At 37.4% G+C, this 23,489-nt stretch overlaps 1 protein-coding gene across 6 annotated transcripts in view; it reads left to right on the plus strand.

The window, feature by feature from the left end:
* CKAP5 (cytoskeleton associated protein 5) overlaps positions 1-23,489 on the plus strand; it is a 45,554-nt gene that overhangs the window by 8,021 nt on the left and 14,044 nt on the right. For all 6 annotated transcript variants that reach the window (XM_031593445.2, XM_031593449.2, XM_031593448.2 and 3 more), the window contains exons 2-24: positions 644-735; positions 1,298-1,488; positions 2,559-2,765; positions 4,862-5,033; positions 5,939-6,071; positions 6,350-6,453; positions 6,837-6,950; positions 7,163-7,267; positions 9,114-9,203; positions 9,304-9,468; positions 10,244-10,372; positions 11,179-11,358; positions 11,593-11,706; positions 12,946-13,056; positions 14,238-14,330; positions 14,832-15,017; positions 15,519-15,613; positions 16,896-16,953; positions 17,034-17,159; positions 17,508-17,644; positions 17,796-17,970; positions 18,300-18,413; positions 22,719-22,847. In XM_031593445.2, the coding sequence (XP_031449305.2) occupies positions 679-735; positions 1,298-1,488; positions 2,559-2,765; positions 4,862-5,033; positions 5,939-6,071; positions 6,350-6,453; positions 6,837-6,950; positions 7,163-7,267; positions 9,114-9,203; positions 9,304-9,468; positions 10,244-10,372; positions 11,179-11,358; positions 11,593-11,706; positions 12,946-13,056; positions 14,238-14,330; positions 14,832-15,017; positions 15,519-15,613; positions 16,896-16,953; positions 17,034-17,159; positions 17,508-17,644; positions 17,796-17,970; positions 18,300-18,413; positions 22,719-22,847 (2,985 nt within the window). In that variant the 5' untranslated portion in view covers positions 644-678. The remainder of the gene's footprint in view (positions 1-643; positions 736-1,297; positions 1,489-2,558; positions 2,766-4,861; positions 5,034-5,938; positions 6,072-6,349; positions 6,454-6,836; positions 6,951-7,162; positions 7,268-9,113; positions 9,204-9,303; positions 9,469-10,243; positions 10,373-11,178; positions 11,359-11,592; positions 11,707-12,945; positions 13,057-14,237; positions 14,331-14,831; positions 15,018-15,518; positions 15,614-16,895; positions 16,954-17,033; positions 17,160-17,507; positions 17,645-17,795; positions 17,971-18,299; positions 18,414-22,718; positions 22,848-23,489) is intronic.

Consider the following 23,489-nt stretch of genomic DNA (forward strand, 5'->3'; position numbering starts at 1 on the left):
GAGTCTACATACAGTAAGAAACTGGTCTCTGGATGAGAGCAGTTGTCGGTGCTGGCTATTGTTACAATTAGGGCATAAAGTGGCTAGCTAGCAAAAATGGATTTTGTTAGTGTCATAGTACTGTTCATTTCAAATGCTCTGTTTTTGAAGTAGTTATAACAGCTTTCCTCACACTGTGATGTATGATTATTTTTCAACCCTGATTTGTGGCACCTGCTGCAGAAGTCACATTAGTAAGCATCAGTTTTCTAGTGGTGATCAATGCTCATTTCTTCTTAGTTCCTTAATTGTGTATGTTTTTCCTCAAGTTTAAACAAAGGTGTGTTCTGCGTGCGTGCCTTGTGTCAGCTTACTGGAACATTAACAGATTGAGAATTCTGGTTTTAGAAGCATTACAAATGGCACTACTCTTCAGTAGCTTCTGGTGGCCTTCCAGGGCTAACTGAGTTGTGGCCTAATCTTAGTAGTTAGTATGTAAATACATCTGCAGGCTTGAAAGAGTGGGCTTCATGTTAAATATATCTGCTTTAGAGCTGTCTTTTTTTCTAATTTTCTGAACTGTGTTGCAAGTAGAATCTTGCTTTTCTGTGTGTGTGTGTGTGTGTGTGTGTGTGTGTGTTCTAACTCTTGCCTCTGTCCACAGGAATTGCTGTAACTGTAGAGAGAACCTGAATTACGATGGGGGACGACAGTGAGTGGATGAAACTGCCCATCGACCAGAAGTGTGAGCACAAGGTGGGAGATACTGTCTGGGTTTGGCTTGCTGTGTATCTGTGCTGTGATATTTCTATGATATTCTTGTACCTAATTATAACAAAGTTAGCTAATTCTTGTAGCCACACAATGTGTGCATGTAGAAGGTCTGAAACAGTCAAGTAACACTCATGAAGCAGAGTTTAGTTGTGTGATAATCTAGATGGCCTAAGTTTGTGAGCCTAAAGATCAGTACACTTGTTCATGTGAATTACTTGTGATGTATATTACTCATCTGTAGCTGAAAGTAGTGCTGGGCTCACACCTACTCACTGGTGGTGGTTGCTAGAGCTGATGGAGAGCAGCGAGGAATACTAACATATCTCTTTCTGGGTCATTGTTGACAGGAAAGCAATGGGTCTTTTGCCCTGTTGCACAGTATTCATGTAGTTACTGAAGGGAAGTCTTGCAGATGCCAGCTTACTGAGCACCCTTACAACTATGATTGAAATACTTTGGTGAGATTAAGGTTATTAAGTTGATTGAGATTGGTGAGTTAAGTTTGTATTAGCACAATACTTAAATGTTTGACTTCTGCTTACAGCTGTGGAAAGCCAGATTAAATGGCTACGAAGAAGCCCTTAAGCTCTTCCAGAAGATAGATGATAAGAGTCCTGAATGGTCCAAATACCTTGGATTGATAAAGAAATTTGTGACGGACTCCAATGCAGTGGCACAGTTGAAAGGACTGGAAGCAGCACTTGCTTATGTTGAAAATGCTCATGTAGCTGGGAAGTAAGTAGCCTTTCCTTGCTATCAGTAGGCTGTTATGAGTTTTATGTCCCTCTCTGAGAAAGTCTGCAGATAAATTGTGCAGGGGTTGTGAACAGTTAGGGTATGTTGAGAAATGTTGAAAACAGAAGTTGCTTTCTGATTTATAAGACCTGCTGAGTAGTCAGTTTGAAGGTGGATTCCACGTACCTGTTAATTTATCAGAAATTGCTTTACGTAATGCTTAATGATGATGTAAGAAAAGTGAGTGGTAATGATTTTGGAAATAGTAGAGAAGTGAAACGGTGAGTTGGTGTTATGAGCTGGAAACCCTCCTCTTGCTTGGCTGAAATAGTGTGTATGTACAGGAAACATCTTTGCTAAGAGATATTCATGTAATTTATTTTTAAAATAAAATGTACTTACGTTTGTTGTGGTGTGTCCAGTTTAATCCATCTGAATCTGCATACTTGCCTGTTTCTTCAAAGGGTGTTCCTAGTATTTTGCATTGTCTGTCCCATGAAATAGTTCTCCTGGGGGTAAAATAAAAGCACCTAATTGACCTCATTCATGCTTTGATCCACTGGCTTTAAGTGACTTGATTATTTGTTTTTAAATTTTTTTTTAATTAAAACCTTAATTTGAGTATCAAATAGCATTTCCAGGCCCCTATACCACCCTACAAGTGGTACAAATTGAGTGTATTGGGAGCTTTGACATAATCCCAGCAAACTATTTTCTGTTTGTGCACCGGTGTTGTGTTACTATAATGTATGCATTTCCTGGAGATGATGAATTAATGTTTGTGTTTTTGAGATAAGGTCTTGTACTGACAATCTGGTGCAGTCCAGTATTAGGAACATGCAAAATAGCACTCAGTGTAAAGGAGTTCTATTGATTAAACTAGAGGGTAATAAAATCACCTTTTATAGAAGGTTATAACCTTCAAGATTAACTTAAATTTAGCCTTTATTGTGTGATGACTGAGTTTTCATCAATATTTTACATGTTGTGTGTGCTTCTGTCTGTGGATAATGCTGGAAAATAACCAATTCACTTAAATGTTCTAAAGGTAACTTTCTCTCATCTTTCAGGACAACGGGGGAAGTAGCTTCTGGAGTTGTAAATAAAGTATTCAATCAGCCAAAAGCCAGAGCAAAAGAGCTGGGTGTAGATATCTGTCTTATGTATATAGAAATTGAGAAAGGGGAGGCAGTACAAGAAGAATTGCTAAAGGGTCTCGACAACAAAAACCCGAAAATCATAGTTGCATGTATAGAGACACTGAGGAAAGCACTAAGGTAAGCTTTTAGGTTTGGGGCTGTGGTGTTTGTTCTATTGCTGCTTTTTCTCCTTCACCCCAGCAGAACATATATCCATCTAGTGTTTTTAGCAGGCTGTCTTTACTGAACTGATTATTTTTAAGGTGACAGCAGTTGTGAGAATATCACAACTCTTCTGAATAGCTGAGATAAACTCAGTGATGGGAAAGCTGAAATCATTCTGTTTGTTTTGGTGGTGGTGGTTTGTTTCAAGTTTTTCTTCTCTGATGCATGCACCTTTGGTTGACTACATTGTTGGTTTGTTTTTTTTTTTTAAATGCTCCTTACACCTAAGTTTATTTGTAATAAGAACTGTCTGTGTCAATTTCCACTGTCCATATAAAAATTTCTTCATTAAAAACAAAAGCTGATAATACTTTCTAAAAACCAGATTTTATTGAAGATAGGTTAGTTAGTTTCAGGATTAGAATTGGAGTATCTGTTTGTTTTTTGTTTCATTCTGAGTGAATTTCCTGCTGATAATGTTGGTATTAGTGAGGCCAGAATACCCTTTCCTGCAAAAATAATAATAATAAAAAGTAATTTTTGTGAAAACACTGCAATACAGATGAAGAATATGGTAGATATCTGGTAGTGGATTTGCTGATGTATATGCATTAATGTTCTTTTTACACTAAATGAGTGCAGTAAGCAATGCTTTATTTTAGGTTCTGCCACATGTCCTACTTTTAAGAACATATTTTACCTATTTTAAATTGCCTTATCTCTTTAACAGCATGGTATAGTTAGAAAATGGTGAAGCCTTCCTCAATATCTACCTACCAACCACATTTATAAAATGTGCCTTCTTTATGTGTAATGTTTTATTATGCTTTAGATTGCAAGATCAATTTATTTCATGGAGCTCTATAAATCTTCTGCTTTAGAAGCTTTAGAATTGTGTTTTCAGAGTTTCTGCATTGATAGCAAGATTTATGTATTGTACCTAGTTGAGTAACTTGGATACATAACTAGTTAAGCTTCCAGTGTTTTTTATTTTATGCTGAAATTTTTTATTCCTTGTATTGTTACAAGAATTAGTGTAGTCTGTTGTTCCTCTAAGTTCTCATTCTTGATAGCCCCTTTTTCTAGTATGCTCCTTACTTTAACTGTGCTGTTAAAACCAGCTTGTGCCATTCATTTGTTCGTATTTTATAATTGCTATTTCCAATACTGGAGCCTCTTCTGCATATTTTATTACCTCACATTTCTCAAAGTGAAACTTGTAATAAAGCTTCCAGCAGTAACATTTTTAGAACTTAGTTATGCAACTTTCTGTTTTTTAGTAGCTGTTTTTTTACTAGCTTTTTCATGAAGTACTTAGCTGAACAGAAACAAAAGTGTGACTAGAAAGTTTAATTTAGAGCTCTCAAGAAAGAAGAATTGTCCTGAATGGGTATTCTGTGGCTTCTGATGTGACTTAGCAAACTGCTACAGGTCTTCAAGTATTTCTATGGGTATCTAAAGAAAACTTTTCATTCAGCAGTGATTGGAAAATGAAGTATGTGTTAAGTTCAGCAATGTATAGAATCTGCTGACAGGGAAGGTTGTCTGGGGAAACCTGTTCTGTGTGTCCTTTCAGCCGCACACATTTTAACATGTGTATTTTTTGTGAGGATGACCCAGGCTTACTATAATTATCTAGTGCAACAAGTGGCAAAATGAGTAATGCTTTTACTGCAGTTTGCCTCCAAGGATAGACAAAGGAGATTCTATTTATTCTGATTTAAAAAAAAAAAAAAGTAGGTCATATAAATTTCAGTCTAAGGACACTTTTTTTTTCTCCCCCCTCTAGGCAAGGAAACTGATTTAGGCAATGGATTGGATTAAATGTTTCGAAGTAATTTTAGCAGAGGTCTGGTATCGTAATTCTGATTGGCTTGGGGAGAGTAATTATGGTTGGGGAAATATTCTTTTAATTGTGCAGCAGCTGAATAGTATCATAAAAAGAAACAAGGATTTGAGTAAATAACATTTTCTGCGTGTTCTGAGTGCACATCATAGTTTGTTCTTTTTAATCGCTTTTTGTGTCTCCTGTTTGGACTCTGATGATATTTCATGTTTTTAACTTTCAGTGAATTTGGTTCAAAAATAATCTCACTGAAGCCAATCATTAAAGTATTGCCAAAACTGTTTGAGTCTCGGGAAAAGGCTGTTCGAGATGAAGCCAAACTCCTTGCTGTGGAGATCTACCGTTGGATAAGGGATGCTCTGAGACCTCCATTGCAGAATATAAATTCTGTTCAGGTAGGTAGAAGATAATGCTGTAACCAGACAGTTGAGAAAACACTTCTACACACACATGTGCTTACCAGCCCTGATCCCATAGTGTTTGTCAAAGCTGGAATCCTCCATTAACGAGGCATTATTTTTTAGTTTCCTGTAACACAGCTAAAGACTTCAGTCCATATTTGTTGTTTCTAAAGGGATGACAACAAAATCCTGTTTCATTTGTACTGGATCAGAGGAGGGCATTTAGAAAAGTAGAATAGCTTGTCATGGAGACCTAACCTAAGGGCAAATAATTAGTGGTGTAAAAAGACCCCCAGCACTGGAAGAGGTCAGGTCTGCATTTACATTGTTTATTTCCTTGTATGATAACAGTTCCACTGCAGGAAGTGTTATCGTGTTGTGATAACTGGAACATTCCATTTCCGTTATTTTAAAACTTTCTAAATTACTGATGTATCTTTTCTATCTACTTGTATTAATTTTGTTTGGTGGAAAAAGCAGTAAATTTCTGGAGCAAGGCAGAACTGTTGTTTATTTTTTAAACTGCCTGCTCAAGTATAACTTAAGGTGTTTTTGTCTTAGCCCTGTCTTTAGATATTAAAACTGTAACAAGAATCTTTCTCCATGTTCAACCAGTCATATTTTAAACCTGTAGAAGCCTGACCGTTCTACGATTTGTTCTGAAGTAAATGCTTGGCATTAGCATTTTTTGTTTTTGATGCTCTGCTATGTGAGTACATCTGTTCAAAAGCTTCTGAACAGTGAGTGTGAAGTCACTTCTTTGGTGGCAAAGAAAAGAACTTAAAATTTAGCAGTGTCTTAAACTTGTAATGGGAAATCTTCAGTGCTTTCTCTGAGGGGTTTCTTGTCTGTGGTATGCACAAAATGTTGTGGATACTATGATTCTTTTCCTTTGACAGCTAAAGGAACTGGAAGAAGAGTGGGTCAAAGTGTCGTCAGCTGCTCCTAAGCAGACCAGGTTCCTGCGTTCCCAACAGGAGCTGAAAGCAAAATTTGAGCAACAGCAGGCAGCTGGAGGAGATGGAGATGGAGGTAAACTCTCTCTCTACTCCATTGGGAAGCTTATTGTGGGTATATTATTGAGAAATGCACTGAATTGTAAAGGTTCTTTCATTCAAATTGATAGAGAACATGGGATGCATTGCACCACAAGAGAATATAGCTAGGGTAAGAACTTTATCATGTAAAGTATCTATCCTTTGGTATAGCAAATTCACAATTGCTGACACTGTTTTGTAAGTGAGCTCTAGGCAGTAGTGTGCTTGAAATTGCACTTGTGCAGCTTGATGTTTTTCTCACTTCTGTTGCAGGAGATGATGATGAGGAAGAAGCAGTACCACAAGTAGATGCATATGAGTTGCTTGAAGCTGTAGAAATTCTTTCAAAGCTTCCAAAGGACTTCTATGAGAAAATAGTAAGCATAAACTTTAATACCACTGGTTAATTCTGCAGGATGTGGAGCTAACAAGTCTAAAGACAGACTTGCATTTTGCAACATAAACTATACTGCTGTATGGGTAATCACAGACTAGTTTAAGCAAATAATAGACTGTCATAAATAAGTCTCAAATTTTGGTTTTTACCATCAAGAAGGCTGTAATTCCAAGAGCTGAGATACATCCTGGGAAAGGACTTTATTTTGTCTTTCACTGCAGTTGATGTTGAGCTTTAGGGAAACTTTAAGAGATCTTGGTTTTCTCTGAACAGAGTTGAACTCTAAAATCTGCGGTTTGTGGCAAATAAGATTCTCTAGGGCTGTTTAGATTTATAAATTAATCTAAGTGATTTGCTTTGCAGGAAGCAAAAAAGTGGCAAGAAAGGAAAGAAGCTCTAGAAGCTGTGGAATTGCTGGTGAAAAATCCTAAGTTAGAATCAGGAGACTATGCAGACTTGGTGAAAGTTCTCAAAAAGGTAATGAAATGCAGCATATGCATATGGTTTAATTATTTTTATATAATTTCTTTGTGTTTAAATTTAAAAGTTTTTTGATTAAGATAATGCTTAGGAACATAAACTTAGTTGGAACATGGTTGGAGTAAGCTGATCTGTAGCCTGCTGATCATACTATGAGATTTCTCTGAGTCCCTGAAGTCTTCCACCTTCTGTTACTTTTTCCTTTTCAGGTTGTTGGAAAGGATACAAATGTTATGCTGGTTGCTTTAGCTGCCAAATGCCTTGCTGGACTGGCTTCTGGCCTCCGAAAGAAATTTGGACAATATGCAGGACATGTAAGTAGGAGTATGTAGGGCTTTTTCCCCTGTTTTTTTTTTTGTTGTTGTTGTTGATGCTGGCCACTAGGGAACATTGGTGGTTGGAGGGGAGGAATTTGTTTATTTGTCAGGGCTTGGCATTTATCAAAGATATGTTTTTTTGTAGTATTACGAATGCTTGCCTCCACTTGATGGATTAAGAAGTGAAATCTCTTGCAGCTTAAGGTTAAAAGGACAGTGTTTGTTTATTCACCTTCAGTGGTATAAAGCTTATTGGTACTATGAATCTTGTGTACGAAGACTACTGAGTTCACTTTTCCTAAGATGAACTTGATTTATATTGCTTCATGCTGGGGGTACACCCATAGAAATGCACTTGTAGCACACAGAGGTGGGAGAAGCATTTTTGAGCCTAAGGTCTACCTAGCAGTGCCATCATGTATAGTTGTTAGTTTTGGTTTTGCTTGTTGTTTTGTTACCTGCTTTGAACAGTCAAACTACTGAGTTTTCTTTGGTACCAAAATCTTCGGGTGATCTAGTTTAATACTCTTCTCTCCTTTTGCAACTCTTGTCTTAGCAACAATACTTCCAAGAAAGCTGTGGAAACATTTGCATTTATCTCACTTATTTCTCAAGAGAGTCACTGAGCTGCTGGACTTTAAATTTTCTTCTGATACATAAGGGAGAGTTGAGGGTAAAGCTGAGGGAAGTGGAGAAATTGTGTCTTGCAGCTATTAGTGTTATGTCTTATGGTGAGTTATGAAGTTACTGAATGTCATTGCTTCAAAGTCTTCAGGTCTCTTGAACTCTGAACAAAAGTTTGGGCAAAGATAATTTCATTCTGAAAGCTGCCTGTTGTTATGAGGACCATGGTTATTTTTTACATATTCATTTTGAAGTGCTTAAGGCTTTGTGAACAGGAATTGGCAAGGGTTAGCAACACAGAGATGCCATCTGAGCCTTGGTGGCTGTGTCATAATGGGTTGAGATCTTGTACTCAAATTCCATGTAGAAAGAGGTATCTGTAGGAAAACCTGTTCTCTATTATGCAAGAGCTTATAACAAGTAACTAGATGGCTTCTAAACTGTCAGCTCTGATTTGCTTACAGAAATGTCAAAAGTAGCCTACTTTTCGCAACTAAAAGCTCTGCATGTCTCTGGTTAAACATCAGAATTTCTTTTGATATGTTACTAATGGTGTAGAGACCATAGTTAAATGGACCTCGTCATATTACCAGCGCATTGAAGAGTCAGCTGTATCTGGTTGACTGAGAAGCTATATTGGGTATAAATTGCAGAGAAGCTCGGATGTGGTGTGGTTTAATTATCAGGTGTGCTTTTTCAAGAAGGATATTTTTGGAAGGGATGCTGCTGTAGGAAAGGTTCAGGCTTTCACAACTGGAAAGACAGTGTTCTAGTCAAATAAGAGCATCTTGGACAGTGGTGCTGAATGCTGTGAGGAAGCTGGGAAATGGGACTGTGTGTGTATATATTCATACATAACACACCATCTTGGATTCTTAAAAAATGAGAACACAGCATTCTACTGTGGAACTGTTTCCTTTCAATGTCTCTGTGTTTCACACCAGTAGGTCCAGAATGTTCACTTGTGAATTTATATACCTGCCTCTCCTTAGCTTTTCTGTGTAACTGCTCAAAAATCATTATTTATTGATAGATTGAATAGAAAGAATTTTATGTTGGAGATAAGCTGGAATAGACTAGTTCATTCTGCTGTTGTATGCCCAGTGGAGCAGGAGAGATGCTTATTTGGTTTGTGAAACATCAGGGAACAAACTTTCATGTTTTACAGTTATATTAGCGAAGAGTGGATTGACTTTGTTTCTTTTTATCTCTTCCACAGGTTGTTCCAACAATTTTAGAGAAATTTAAAGAGAAGAAACCTCAGGTAGTACAAGCACTGCAGGAAGCCATTGATGCAATCTTTCTTACTGTAAGTGAAACACTGGAAATTTTCCCACTGTCTGAGAATTGGTGTCTTTACTTGCTTTTCTGTTCCTTTACTGAAACTAGTAACTTTTTTCTCACTGTAGACCACACTGCAGAACATAAGTGAAGATGTGTTGGCAGTGATGGACAACAAAAATCCAACAATTAAGCAGCAGACATCCCTTTTCATTGCAAGAAGCTTTCGTCACTGCACACCTTCTACTCTGCCAAAAAGTCTGTTGAAACCTTTCTGTGCTGCACTTCTCAAGGTAAAAAAGTAGAAGGAATTAGTACTTCTCTGATACTGACTTGAAGTGTTGGTGTGAAGCATCAGATTGTTTGGGGAGAAAGACATCTGATAGTGCAGGGGCTAAAGAGCTCGTGTACTATACGGCTGTCAGTGAATTCAGACTGATATTGAAGTGGAAGTTGCTAAGAAGAGACTGAACTATCTCTAAAACTGAAAACTCACCTAGTTTATAATAAAGACATTGGTTTTCTAACTATTTAACTGCTGGACATTGACAAATGCTTTTTGCAGATATTCATAGCAAGCTTTTATTAAAGTGCTGCATCTAATTCGCCATGGGTAAAACCTTCTGTTGATGCATAGACTGCATGTATACTGGAAAACTTCCAGCATAATCAAAATCTGTACGCTTTATTATGCATTTCCCTTTCTTTTGTCTGGGTAAGTTGGCTTTTAAAATGGGCATTTGAGAAGGATTGTGGGATTTAAAACTTCTTAGAAACTTTTATGGTGTTTCAGTATTCCTTAAAGCTGAAATGTTCTCCCTTTTCTTGCTCTGTGAGAGATCCAAGGATGGGAAGCTAACTGTATTTGAGAAACAGAGTTGATCAGGATATGAAGAAAACAGAAGTAGATAACTTTTCTTTCTATAGTGGAATGGAATATTAACTATTATGCTGTAGTGGTTGTAAGTTTTATTAGAAGGTTGGAACAGATTTATACAGAACATGAGTTTAAACACTTGTTTAGATGTGAGCTGCGAACTTTGTGATGCACACTGTATTTCTTGGCAGCATATCAATGATTCTGCTCCTGAAGTAAGAGATGCTGGTTTTGAGGCATTAGGGACTGCATTGAAGGTTGCTGGAGAGAAAGCTGTGAATCCTTTTCTAGCAGATGTCGACAAACTAAAACTTGATCGGGTGAGTTTATGAAATGTAAAATGCTCAATTTATCCACATAAAATGCATTTTTAGTAAAGAAGATGAAAGGAGGTACTTTAGTCAATGATTTGCCACAGTTGTTTTGAAAACATGTCTTAAAAGTTATTGTTGGAGCAGAAAGTCTAGAAAAAGTCATTTCTGAAATTTCTTATTAAATATTGAGTATCCTTTCTTTGACTCAGTATCTAAAATGTATTGATATGCAAACACTGCACCTTCTCATTCTTTAATACAGCGTATGTTTGGCTTTAGTCTCGGTGAAGTGGCTTTTTGTTTTTTGGTTGGTGAGTTGTTGGGCCAGGGGGGGTTGTTTTCCAAATTCTTCTTTCTCCTTCTGAAACAAATCTCATGTTTATGACTTAAATCCCTTACCTAGTTCTATATTTTCAGATAGGATTTGGTATTCAATCCTTACTTATGTACACAAAGTTTTTGTGCTTTTGCATAGGTTAACAGGTTTGAATGATGACTTGATTATTGTGCTAAGAGTTAGTCTTTAGAGCATCTGCATCTGGAAGGGGTTCTCTCAACTCTTCACGTATGAATGCACTTTGTTTTGAACTAAGAAAATGAATTGAGCAGTGTAATAGGAGCTGATGCTATTGACTAGTTAACATTACTGCTGTAACACAGGATAACTAAACTTTGTTAACCGAACAACTTAATGTTTCTAGAATAGCAAAGTTTGAGCCACTGCTGAGAAGATAAACTACATCTTGTTGTGGCAACTAAACAGATATTTCTTTACATTTTTTGTTTTGTTTTCTTTTGAAACACTTTGTCAGATTAAAGAATGTGCAGAGAAGGTAGAACTGGTTTATGGTAAAAAGACCGGAGCTGCTGAGAAGAAAGAAGGCAAGCCTGTTGCTGGAAAGACACCTGCTCTTTCAGGCACTGCTGGAGACAAAGAAATAAAAGATGCAGCAGCCAAGCCAGGACCACAGAAAAAAGCACCTGCTGTGAAAGTAAGAGATTGTCAAGAGGTTGTTGACAGTTCTGTTTGTGTGTGATTGTATTGACTATAACTAGTTGATATCTTGAAGATCAAATGTAACAGTTATGGTACTAGAAACACATACATCTTCCAAATGTGTATTTTGATGTCAGAATGCAGAGAGAGAGGAAAAAATAGCAGTTTGTTTAGAATCTGATGAGTTGGAGATCTGTTTGATCTCTGCTAATTTGTGTTTCCTTTCTAGCCTGGGGGCCCACCTAAGAAAAGCAAACCAGCTGCAGCTGCAGGAACGGGAGGCGCTGGGGCTAAAGGCAAGAAGGGTCCTGAGACCAAAGAGATATTTGAGTCTGAGCTCTCAGTAAGTGTCTTGCTTTTATCCAAAATAAAGTGCTCTGTGTAAATTGTTTATCAGTTCTTCAGCTACTACGTTTTTTCACTGCAGTATCTTTCTTGGGTAAGGAAAAGCAGTGTATTTAAATAGAGTTCATAATTGGCAAAATGGATGTTTGATATACTCTGGCAAATATGCACCTAGTATATTGGCTTGTTTTGATACCAGGTCATAAAAACAGTAAACATTATCAAGCTAGTGTAATGATCAATTTCATGGTGTTACTGAATTTAGAAACAGATGTAGAAGGTAGAGGTAACTACTTACAATTTAATTAAGGATGTATGATTTGCTGTTTGGCATTAAAATCTTGAAAATACGATATTCTGGAGTTTAATGTATTCTGCTTCAGATTTTAAACTAATAATAAACTAAATCAAGTTTCTTACATGCTGCTCATAGTTGGGCATCAGTCAAGAACACATTGGAAATCTGTGTGTTAATGGAGTCATTCATGTAGTTTATATACATTTGGGTTAGATGCTTTGTTTCTACTTTAGAAAAAACAACCTTTTCCTTCCGTATCCTTTCAGTAGATTAGTTTATCTCATTCCCCATCTGTGGATCGAACAGTAACAAAAAGCTGCTTAAGTTCTGACTTGCTCCTTTACAAAATCTATTTGCAGTTTTTTGAGCTATCAGCTACCTTTAGGGAGTGTCCTTTAGTATGAGTACTTCCCATTTTATACATATAATATACGGCACAAAATGAGGATACAGTTCTTGAGAATAATACAGGTAACAGAGATGCAAAGGAAACTTTATGATGTTTCATTTTCAGAATAACTTGAGTTCATTCCATTAAGATGGATGTGGAAGATGTCCTCTCCTGACCACCATTATTCCCTGATTAATTGCTATGAAATCCTGACTTCATACAAAATTATCTTGTGTACTTCAGTTTATCTTTGCTTGATTCTTTATGTAATAGCTACCTGGTATCATTTTTGACTGTGCAACTTAAACTTTTCAGGGATTATTGTTCTGTTTCAATATGATTTAGGAGCTTCCTAAACTCTTGAGCCCCTATATTGTAATCTGTATAAAATGCTTTAACCTACAGCAGAACTTCTTCATTTTATGGTGACTTAAATTTTGTAAATGCATTGAAGAGTAGGAGTTCCTGTGCATTATATGCCCCTAGCTCTGCTCTCCCTAACGCAGAATCCGGTGGGATGTGTTACCCTTATTCTGATCTGTCTGCAGATAGAAGTTTGTGAGGAGAAAGCTGCTGCTGTCCTTCCAGCTTCTTGTATCCAGCAGCTGGACAGTGGTAACTGGAAAGAGAGACTTGCCTCCATGGAGGAGTTTCAGAAGGTGAGTTTTGCAACAACTGATAAAAGGAGAAATGGAGAAGAAAGCAAGAAATAATCTCTTCGGCTTGTTTTAGGCCTGGTAGCTCTCTCTTAGAGACATACCAGCGTAGCAGTATGTCAGTATGCTGTTTCAGATGAGTTAAACAATACTTGCGAAATACCAGGGGCATACATTGTTTAAATTCTTAATCCATAACTGTGGTGCAGTAACCTTCTTAATTTGATGTAGAAATGTTTTTGTGAGAAGTATTTGTACATGGATTGAGGATACATACAGGTCTCAAAAAAAATGAAGTAATTATAAAGCTAGGTCTTCAGGACAGCTGGATTTAAACAGGCCTTGCAATGATTTGTGTAGAAACACTTGCAAGTCCCCATTGGTTGCATTTTAAGCAGCAATTGATCTAAACATTAAAGTTTCACTTAGTAAATAGTTGATGTTTGAAACTTATGACAGCAATATTAGTATTTATAACTGGTAACGAGTGCTTCATGTAGTTACAAACGTGATATCAGGCTTCACATTCCAATTTTTGTAGTATTTTTTTTCTTCCTGTAGTTATCTATTGCATTTTCTCATTCAAAAAGCAATCAACTGTTGATGTACAAGTAGTTTATACCATTGTATTGCAGTTGCTGTTGAGTTTTAATATCTTAGTGGAAGTGTTTACTAACTGAAATTTTGAAACAGTGCTGTTACTGGCAGCACTGAAATACTGCTGCAAAAGCCTAAGCAGATTTACTCAAATGTGAGGATGTTACAGTTTCAGTGGAAGGCCTTTGTGGGGTGGGGACATTAAGGCTTAGTCTCTGCTTTGTAATCAGCTTTCTAGATGGGCCACTTATGAAATGTTAGACTTCCAGATTTGGAATGGCCAACAAGTGCTTGTAAACACATCTAAAGGGTAAACAGAGTGTAAAAGTATGAACACTTCCACTGAAATGTTGGCTCAGTGTGTGTAAAATGGGCTCCTTGCAGGAATGGGTCTTACAGTAAGGCTATTCAGGTAAATTCTTATGCTAAGGATTTCTGCAGTTTGGTCTAATATTAAGAAAACGCTTACATGACAACTCAGGTAATTTCCATTTGTGTGTATGTTCGGTTTTGGGTTGGTTGTAGGTGTTTTTTCTTTTTTGCACCATTTGTGACCTTTTGGTTAACTTTTGATGTTTATCCTTAAGGCTGTTGAGCTTATGGAGAGAAGTGAAATGCCTTGCCAAGCTCTAGTAAGAATGTTGGCCAAGAAACCTGGTTGGAAGGAAACAAACTTTCAGGTAATACATCTTTATTTCAGTAAGTAGCAATTCATTTTTATTACTTAATGTAAGTTGTTTTTCCAACTGAAAAAAGGCCCTAGCTGTATATACATTATTGTTTTAGTACAGCATCCACAGTTGTCTTTACAGTCAAATGAGAATATATACTCTAAAATCAGATTTTTTTTTTTGCTTACTATTGAGGCTTCAGGAGACACTTGAATGTGTCTAGATGTATATAGGTGTTTGTGTATATGCATATGTAGGTATAGATAAATTCTAAAAGCTAATAATGGTTGTTCAGTATTATTGATTGTGTATTAAAATGTGGAAGCACATTCAGACAACGTTTATATTAACATACATAGTTTATATTCAGACAAGTGCATGTATGTACTTGAGTAGACACAGTTTAATAGAAAAAATACAACTTGTATTTTTTACATTAAATACATACACACTTTAAAGGTCTAAAATATATAAAAGTGAGTGATTTCCTTGCTACTGTGAACATTCCAGGTGATGCAGATGAAACTGCATATAGTTGCATTGATTGCACAGAAAGGAAACTTCTCCAAGACTTCAGCACAGGTTGTATTGGATGGTCTTGTAGACAAGGTTGGTGATGTGAAATGTGGGAGCAATGCAAAAGAAGCCATGACAGCAATAGCTGAGGCATGCCAGCTGCCATGGACTGCTGAGCAGGTGAGTGGATAGCAAAAGTATTCTTCTGTTAAAAACAGAAATGTGTTCTTTCAATTCAGGGAATAAGTCTTCAGTCTTCATGGGTTTTTTTGTTGTTTTGTTTTCCTGTGTTGCTCAGCACGGGAAACTTTGAAGGTATCTCTTGAGATAGCTGTTAAATACAACAAATAATGAGTAATAAATAGGTACCTTTCTGAAATATTGTTTAAAAAAGAAAACATTTGTAAAAAGTGTTTGGGGGGGAAAAAAACATTTGTACACTTTTGTAATATAGCTAATCTCTGAAAGTTTTTTAGTATTTTAATAACTTCTGGTTTACTTCAGCTGCAATTACATTATGCTACAGTGACACAACAAATTTTGCCTTGTTTGTTACCCCCCAGCTCTTTTGGTTTATTTGCACTACCCTGTTTTTTGCAGGTATTATCACTTGTTTACGTACAATACTTCTTTGTCACCTGGCTCGCCAATGGAAACTCAAGCTTTACTTTTCTGTTCCAGGTTGTGGCTATGGCTTTCTCTCAAAAGAACCCTAAAAACCAGTCGGAAACTTTGAACTGGCTCTCAAATGCAATTAAAGAGTTTGGCTTCTCTGGGTATGTCTTTGAAGAGAAATTTGAGTCTATGCAGTTTTTTTATCTTGGGCTGAAGACTTATTCTTTCTTAAAAGTGCAAGCACACTGAACTCTTAGTTCTCTCAGCTCTGATACTGACTTTATCAGCTGCTCTTCCAATTCTAAATGTGTAAACAAAAGCATCTGACAGGAGTAATAAGGTTGCATCCTTTTGTTAAAAGATCCCTTCTCATTGGGACTTCTCTGAAGAGCCCTAATCTACATATGGGAGTGGGACGAGTAATAGTTCTGGCACATCTATGCTCTGATGCATCGCAGTATAGTTTTGTTTAGCACAGTATGGAGAAAAATATTCTGGGATGCTTATTTTTCTCATTGGGGTAGATTTTTAGGGTGATGTTTTAGCAAACACAATGAATATTACTTCTGATGCTGGATGGGGTGGAAAACTCTTAATTAGAAAGTTCTTAATTAGAACTGGTATGACATTCCTTAGTTTCTTAACACCTATCTCTTAACTGAATGCTCTCTATTAAGTGTATACAGTAATGTGCCATTTACTTATGAGAACAAATTTCTGATTGGTGGATCAGCAATCAGCTAGTTTAGTTGATTGCTTAGGCAGTTACTTTGACTATCTGGGTTATTTAACAGCCATGAAACAGGTAGTTGCATTGATTAAGTCTTGGAAACTTTTTTCAGTAGTACTTCATATTAAGACAAATTCCACAAGAAGTATATTTCCACCAGAGTATGGATGGATGGAGATGATAATAGAATGGTGGTGTTTGAACCCATAGAAAGGAAGCTTCCATGTTGGCCCATCTGTTTTCTGTTGCTGTGCAGTGGTGGTATAGAAGATTAAGTAATCTAAACCTTCCTTCTTTCTCTTGTGAATTACTGATTCTGAAATGTACCAGGATCTTGCTGGAAAAGGTCCACAAGTTCACAAAAAAGCTTTTTATTATGTAGCCACATCTCAGGTGCTTAAAATGGCACTAGACCTGTTCCTTTGGATTTTAGTACTAGCAATCTCAGGATTGTAGTAATCTAAGAAGCTCAACAACTCTAATAAATACCATTTGATGTTAACTATCTTAGGTTTACTGTGTTTGGTGACTTTCATAGCAGGTTATTCCCAAAACTGATCTATTTAATTAATACCCTGTACTTAAGATATTAATGTGCAAATATTTTCTGCTTCTCAGTAACTTCTCATTCTCATTGCATTTTTAAAATTTTTAGTATACTATAATTGTTTTTGTTTGTACCTATGGGAATGTGATTTTTTTTTTTCCCACAGACTGAATGTCAAAGCTTTCATCAGTAATGTGAAGACAGCTCTTGCGGCAACTAACCCAGTAAGAAAATTTATTTTAATCCAGAATTTTGATCAGTTCTTAATGTGAAGACTGAACGCTTTTTATCGCTTTTCTGTCAGGCTGTGAGGACTTCTGCCATTACCTTGCTGGGAGTTATGTATCTTTATGTGGGACCACCTTTGCGAATGTTTTTTGAGGATGAGAAGCCAGCCCTTCTCTCTCAGATTGATGCAGAATTTGAAAAGGTATGAAGTGTAGCATTCTTAATACCAAGTATCACTAAAACTACTTGGAAACAGCAGTAGTTGAAATGTGTACAATACTGTGGATCTAACCTTTGATTTTTGTTTTAAGTGAACCTGATTTCTGAAGATAGCAGCTTTTGGTGAGCTAAATGCATTGTGCCTAGCTACGCCGATAGTTTTTTTTTTTTCCTATGACAGATTGCAAAAGCTCCTATTTTGGTTTTTTTTTTTTTGGAGTATTATGTTTTAAAGTCTTTGACACTGAAATAATGTATTTGTGTTGTGCAAGTGCCTTTATTTTTAATGTCAAACTCTGAAATAGCCATTGTAAATTTTTTTTGCTTGCAGATGCAAGGACAGACAGCACCAGCCCCAACTCGTGGCATTTCCAGGCACAGTGGAGGAAGTGGGGATGATGGTGAGGAAGAGGAACAAGAAGACGTTGGGAATGATGTTGTGGATCTTCTGCCAAGAACAGATATTGGGTACATTTATCTTCTACAACTTGAAGGCATTTGCACTGCAATTTAAAGCTTAATTGACATTTATAAGCCTAAATCTGTATTATTAAAGCACTCAAATACTGAAGGCATGTAACTAAGAAAATGGACTTTTTACTTTTTCTGTTTTGTACAGTGATAAGATTACAGCTGAGCTAGTGGCTAAGATTGGGGACAAAAACTGGAAGATCCGAAAAGAAGGTCTAGATGAAGTGGCAAGCATTATTAATGATGCCAAGTTCATACAGCCCAACATAGGAGAACTTCCTGCTGCTTTGAAGAGTCGTCTCAATGACTCCAATAAAATCTTGGTATGTTATTTGAAAACCTACTTCAGCTATTCCCAGTTCAGAAATGAGAAATAGTTTATGGCTGAGAGCTGTTGCAATGTCACAAAACCATTACTTTGAAACCAGTGGAGTGTATTAATGAAAAAATCTTAAAAAAAAAAAAAAAAAGAGAAGGTTATGTAAGTTGCCATACAAGTAATGCATCCTGTTTCAGTTTCCCTTAATCACTGACCAGGCATTCTGAAGTAAAAAGCTTATGTACAGCAGTGTTAACTCTCCCCATGTGACTTTGAATTTTGCACATATGATTGTAACTGTAGCTTATTCAAAGACTTTCTGTTTATATGCAGGTGCAACAAACGCTGAGCATTCTTCAGCAGCTGGCAACAGCAATGGGCCCCAATATCAAACAGCACGTGAAAAATTTGGGCATTCCTGTCATTACAGTCCTTGGGGACAGTAAGGTAAGATACTCAACACCTTTCTCTTTTTCACAGAATCCCAGAACCACCAAGGTTGGAAAAGACCTACAAGATCATATAGTCCAACCATCCAGCTGTCACCAGTAGTTCTCACTAAACCATGTCCCCCAACACAACATCCAAATTTTCTTTGAACACCTCCAGGGTCGGTGACTCCACCACCTCTGTGGGCAGCCCACTCCAGTGCTTGACCACTCTTTCAGAGAAGTAGTATTTACTAATATTCAGTCTAAATCTCCCCTGGTACAGCTTGAAGCCATTCCCTCTAGTCCTATCACCAGTTACACGAGAGAAGAAGCCAATCCCTAGCACACTACAACCTTCCTTCAGGAAGTTATAGAGAGCAGTGAGGTCTCCCCTGTGCCTCCTCTTCCCCAGGCTGAACAATCCCAGCTCCTTCAGCTGCTCCTCATAAGGCCTGTTCTCCAGATCCCTCACCAGCTCTGTTGCCCTTCTTTGAACCTGCTCTAGGGCCTCAATGTCTTTTTTTGCAGTGTGGGGCCCAAAACTGGACACAGTACTTGAGGTGTGGCTTCACCAGAGCTGAATACAGAGGGACAATCACTTCTGTGTTCCTGCTGGCAATGCTGTTTCTGATGGAAGCCAGGATGCCATTGGCCTTCTTGGCTACCCAGACACAGTGCTAGCTCATGTTCAACCAAGTATCAGTCAATACCCCCAGGTCCGTTTCCTCTACGCAGTCTTCCAGCCACTTCACCCTAAGCCTGTAGCATTGCCTGGGGTTGTTGTGGCCAGACTGCAGGACCTGGCATTTGGCCTTGTTGAAACTCATCCCATTGGCTTCAGCCCAGCTATCCAGCCTGTCCAGATCACAGAACCACTAAAGTTGGAAAAGATCTTCAAGATCATCCAGTCCAGCCATCCACCTATTACCAATAGTACTCATTAAACCATGTCCCTCAACACAAAATCCAAACACTCCTTGAACACCTCCAGGATTGGTGACTCTACCACCTCTGTGGGCAGCCCATTCCAGTGCTTGATCACTCTTTCAGAAATGTAGTACTTCCAAGATCCCTCTGTAGGGCTTTGCTTCCCCCGGGCAGATCAACTCTTCCAGCCAACTTGGTGTCATTTTTGCTTTTCACTGCCTCGAGGTATACCTGGGAATATCTGTTACTGTTTGCTTTTGAGATGTGGATGGTAATTAAAGCTTTGGAAGCTCATGCAAGTTGTGATGGTTTTCTGGAGGGGGATTGTTCTTGCTTAAATGACAACTTATTATCCAAATAAAATATCCTTGGTATGCATTCTGCATGAGATATATTCTACTGCTTGTGAATAACAGGAGCTGGGGTCATAATTCATTTTCTAAATGAAACACAATGACTATGTATACATGAACTGAACTTTCAGGCTGAACGTACACTACTTTACCAAGAAAACCTGATTGACTTCAAGGTTGCTTGTAGAACTCTTCTTTTAGTGTATCAGTGTGAATTCCAGTGTGCAGTGTTGTCTTGTTCTGTGTCACTGTGTGGGAGACTTCTGTGTAGGCTGAAATATGACACTGACTTATACTGAAGCTTATATAATGTCAGTGTTGAGCTTGTCAAGATACTGTGTCAAATCAAAGCTAGGACCATGGGAAAGAACTATTTGGGGTAACTGCAGAAAGGGAGGCTTGAGAAGATTCTAATGATTTGTGCCAGAATTCACAGGCAATCAGAGGTGATATTTCAGATATTCTTATTCTGAGCGTGAGTAGTAAAAGGTGCAGAAAAAAGGTGAGCAGGTTGAAATTGGAAGTCTTCCTAACAACATAAGCAACCACTTGGAAAGCTTCTAAAGATACTGTCAAAACTGGATTCCTACCTAAGTACTGTTTTTGTTGATGGTGCCTGTAGGAGAAAGGTGCTTGACACAGTTTCACAAGTCTGCATTTATATGCAGATTGAGAAGGAGAATCATCTTCCCTTTACCTCCCCCAAACCCCCAGACTCTTCCAGTGGAAGTGCCTGGAGATTAGCATTGTTCTTCTGGAAGCCAAAGCTCACTCAGCATAAACTGATATTGGTTTAGCAAGTACCTTCTAATCAACTGCTTGTTATTGAACATAGAAGGTTCCCTCCTTATTTGAAGAAGCTGGTCATCATTACCTAGGGGAAAGTAACTACTACTGTGCTTCAATTTCATGGAGCTTACTATTTCTGAGGAGTGTGTGTATTTGAAAGCAAGAGGAGCCAGCTTCCAGTTTACAAGCTGTGGTATTCTTGAACCTACAAATGATAAAGCAAAATGTCTTCTAGTCTACAGACAAGCTGTGCTGATATTTGAAGTACAACATGCTGATGTTGTTGCATGCCAACATGCGTCACTGTACCAATGCTTAATGTATCTGCATCCTTGGTATTGGTGGTGTCTGCATTGACTTCACTTTTCTTTTTTTAAAGGCAGAAACTCTGAAGTACTCCGTGCAAGGACTTAAACTGCTCCTTTTTGTGTCAGAAAGCTTGATGTTTGTCTGCACCAGTAGGGCTGACAGCAAGTCTTGCCTGCCATAAATAGATGAATATCACTTTAAAATAAATTAAAATCCTTTGGTATGTGGAGATTAGTCAGGGTTGCCAAGAATTGCTGATGCCTTGAGTACTGACAGTTTTGAAGATGGTGTTGAGCAGCTCTTAAAATCTAATAGTCCCTCCTGCTGGAAATTGTTTTTATTCTGTGTAGAGGGCAAGTATTATCCTGGTGCTACTTGTAAGTGACCATATCTAGTTTCTTTCCCTTCTCTGGAATCCCTCTCTGAAGAGCCTAAGTTCCATTTAAAATCCAGCAAGTCAAAAATCACATAGAAGATGCCTTAAAGCTTCTAACAAAACAAACACCCCATTATGTAAATTGAAGAGCTCGTTATCTCTGTTTAAAGCTCAAAACTACCTGTTGCAGTTGCAAGGATACAGATTTTAAATTGCCGTCTACAAATTCACTTTTGCCAGGTTCTGAGAATATGCACAAATGGTGCTACAGAAATTGTCATGTTTAATACAACAGTGAAACTGGATCCACTTCCAAATAATGGAAGGACTAGCATAAGGATCTAGATTTAAAAAAAAAAAAACCTGAAGTTTTAGTTCAGGTTGTTTTCTCAGTTCTAAGGAATTTAATTTTTTTATGAGCAAGCTGGCTTCTTTCTTTTATTCACCCCTCAAGTTATCATGAGGAAAACAGCAAGCTGTCTTCACTTGCAAGTGCATGACTTTTAAGGATAAGACCTACTCAGATTACCCTGTATCATCACCAAAATGTGCAATACAAATGCATAATACCAATGTTACTGGTATTACAATGTGCTGTGATACTGACGAAGGATTGTATGCTCATCCAAACATTACTGCAATAATAACTGTTCTGCAAGATTTATCCAGTTGCTAGTGTTTAGGGAGATGAGGAAGATCTTTGAGCCACACTTAAAATGCTGATAGTAGAGTCACTGAATAATTAAGCAAAACCAGTCTGTAGACAAATGTATCTGTTTGCATTTAGTACACAAATTTTCTTTCCTTCTGTGGAAAAGCTTTTAGTAAGGATGCTGACTCTGGGTACATGCCTGAATTGAGTCAATTTTAAGTGCAAATGTAACATGTATCTTATGCATCTGTAATACAAACACATATCCTTTAGCTTTAGTATTGTCTTCATACTCAGCCTATGGGAGAGTGATCTGTTCTTATGTGTACACTCATGTTTGTACTGACAGTTTTTTTTTGAAGAATCATGTGTTCCATCTGACTTCCAATTTCGCATAACTGTTTCAAAAAGAGACACTTAAAGTTTTCTTTAAACCAAAACACTAGAGGTAGAACTTGGATAAGAATAAGAGACTTACCTGTCCTTGTTTCGACCTTGCCTCACAAACCTGAAATAAGACTGCCCTGAAACTACTAACAGGTTCTGTAATCTTCATGTCCTACTATATGTATGTGCTAAGCCTGTTATAGCCATTACATAAATCAAACTTATTCTTTAGAAGTCAACCTTATCTGTACCTATTTTTTCATTCAGGAGTTAAGGTTAAGATAGCAAGTTCAAAATGTTTCTAAAGATGAACTTTTGTGCCTGCTTATTAAACTTACTATTAAAAAATGATAGGTATATAATATGATTTGCTTATTTCTGTATGTGATAGCATCACTAAAATTAGATTCTGAGTCCTACGTTTCTTGAATAGTGAATGAGAACGTATTCCAAAATTGGTGTAGAATCTTCTGTTGTAATCTTCTGACCCTTCTTTGGGATTATTCATAAGTCTTGTTATTGCTGTAGAATAATGTTCGTGCTGCTGCACTAGCAACTGTGAATGCCTGGGCTGAACAAACTGGTATGAAAGAGTGGCTGGAAGGAGAGGACCTATCTGAGGAGCTCAAAAAAGAAAATCCTTTCCTAAGACAAGAGGTAGGCTTCTCTTAACTGCTCTTTGTGTGTATTTGCTCAAAATAACCATTTTTGCTGTGGACTAAGTTTGTATAAGCAAACTGATGTTACATAATACAGCTATTATGTGAGTAAACAAGAAGCAACTCTCTGTTCTTGCTGACAAAAGTTGACAGGGCTAATGAGCTGTCCCCCAGTGTGATAGCTGTAACTTAGATTTCAGTGCCTCCAAAATGGAGGTTTTGCCTCTTTTGATCACCCTTATAAGAGCTGTTTTGTTTTCCATCAAATTCCCACAATAGTGGGAAGGCCAGAACAGAACTGGAGGTGTTAATATATTGAGGTTAATGAAGTGCAACTTAATAATCAGCTGCACTACCTAGTCTGAAATTCCAGTGTTACTTACAGTGGGAGGAAACAGTCCACGCAGTCTTACCTGACCAGGCTCCAAGTTTTAAAGAAGCTGCATGTTCAAATACTGTACTCACTTTTTGTTGTTTTTGTATTGTTAATACAACATTTATGTTGTTTAAGAGTACATTTGTCTATAGTTTTTTCCTTTTCTTTGTATGAATGAGTAAAGGACTACTGTTCATGCTCTTGTGGCTTATATTAGATGTTCTAAATATCAATAATCACTTATTCAAAAACATTTTTTAAATT

Source organism: Phasianus colchicus, chromosome 5, assembly GCF_987193195.1.
Source record: "Phasianus colchicus chromosome 5, bPhaCol1.hap1.1, whole genome shotgun sequence".
NCBI lineage: Eukaryota > Metazoa > Chordata > Aves > Galliformes > Phasianidae > Phasianus > Phasianus colchicus.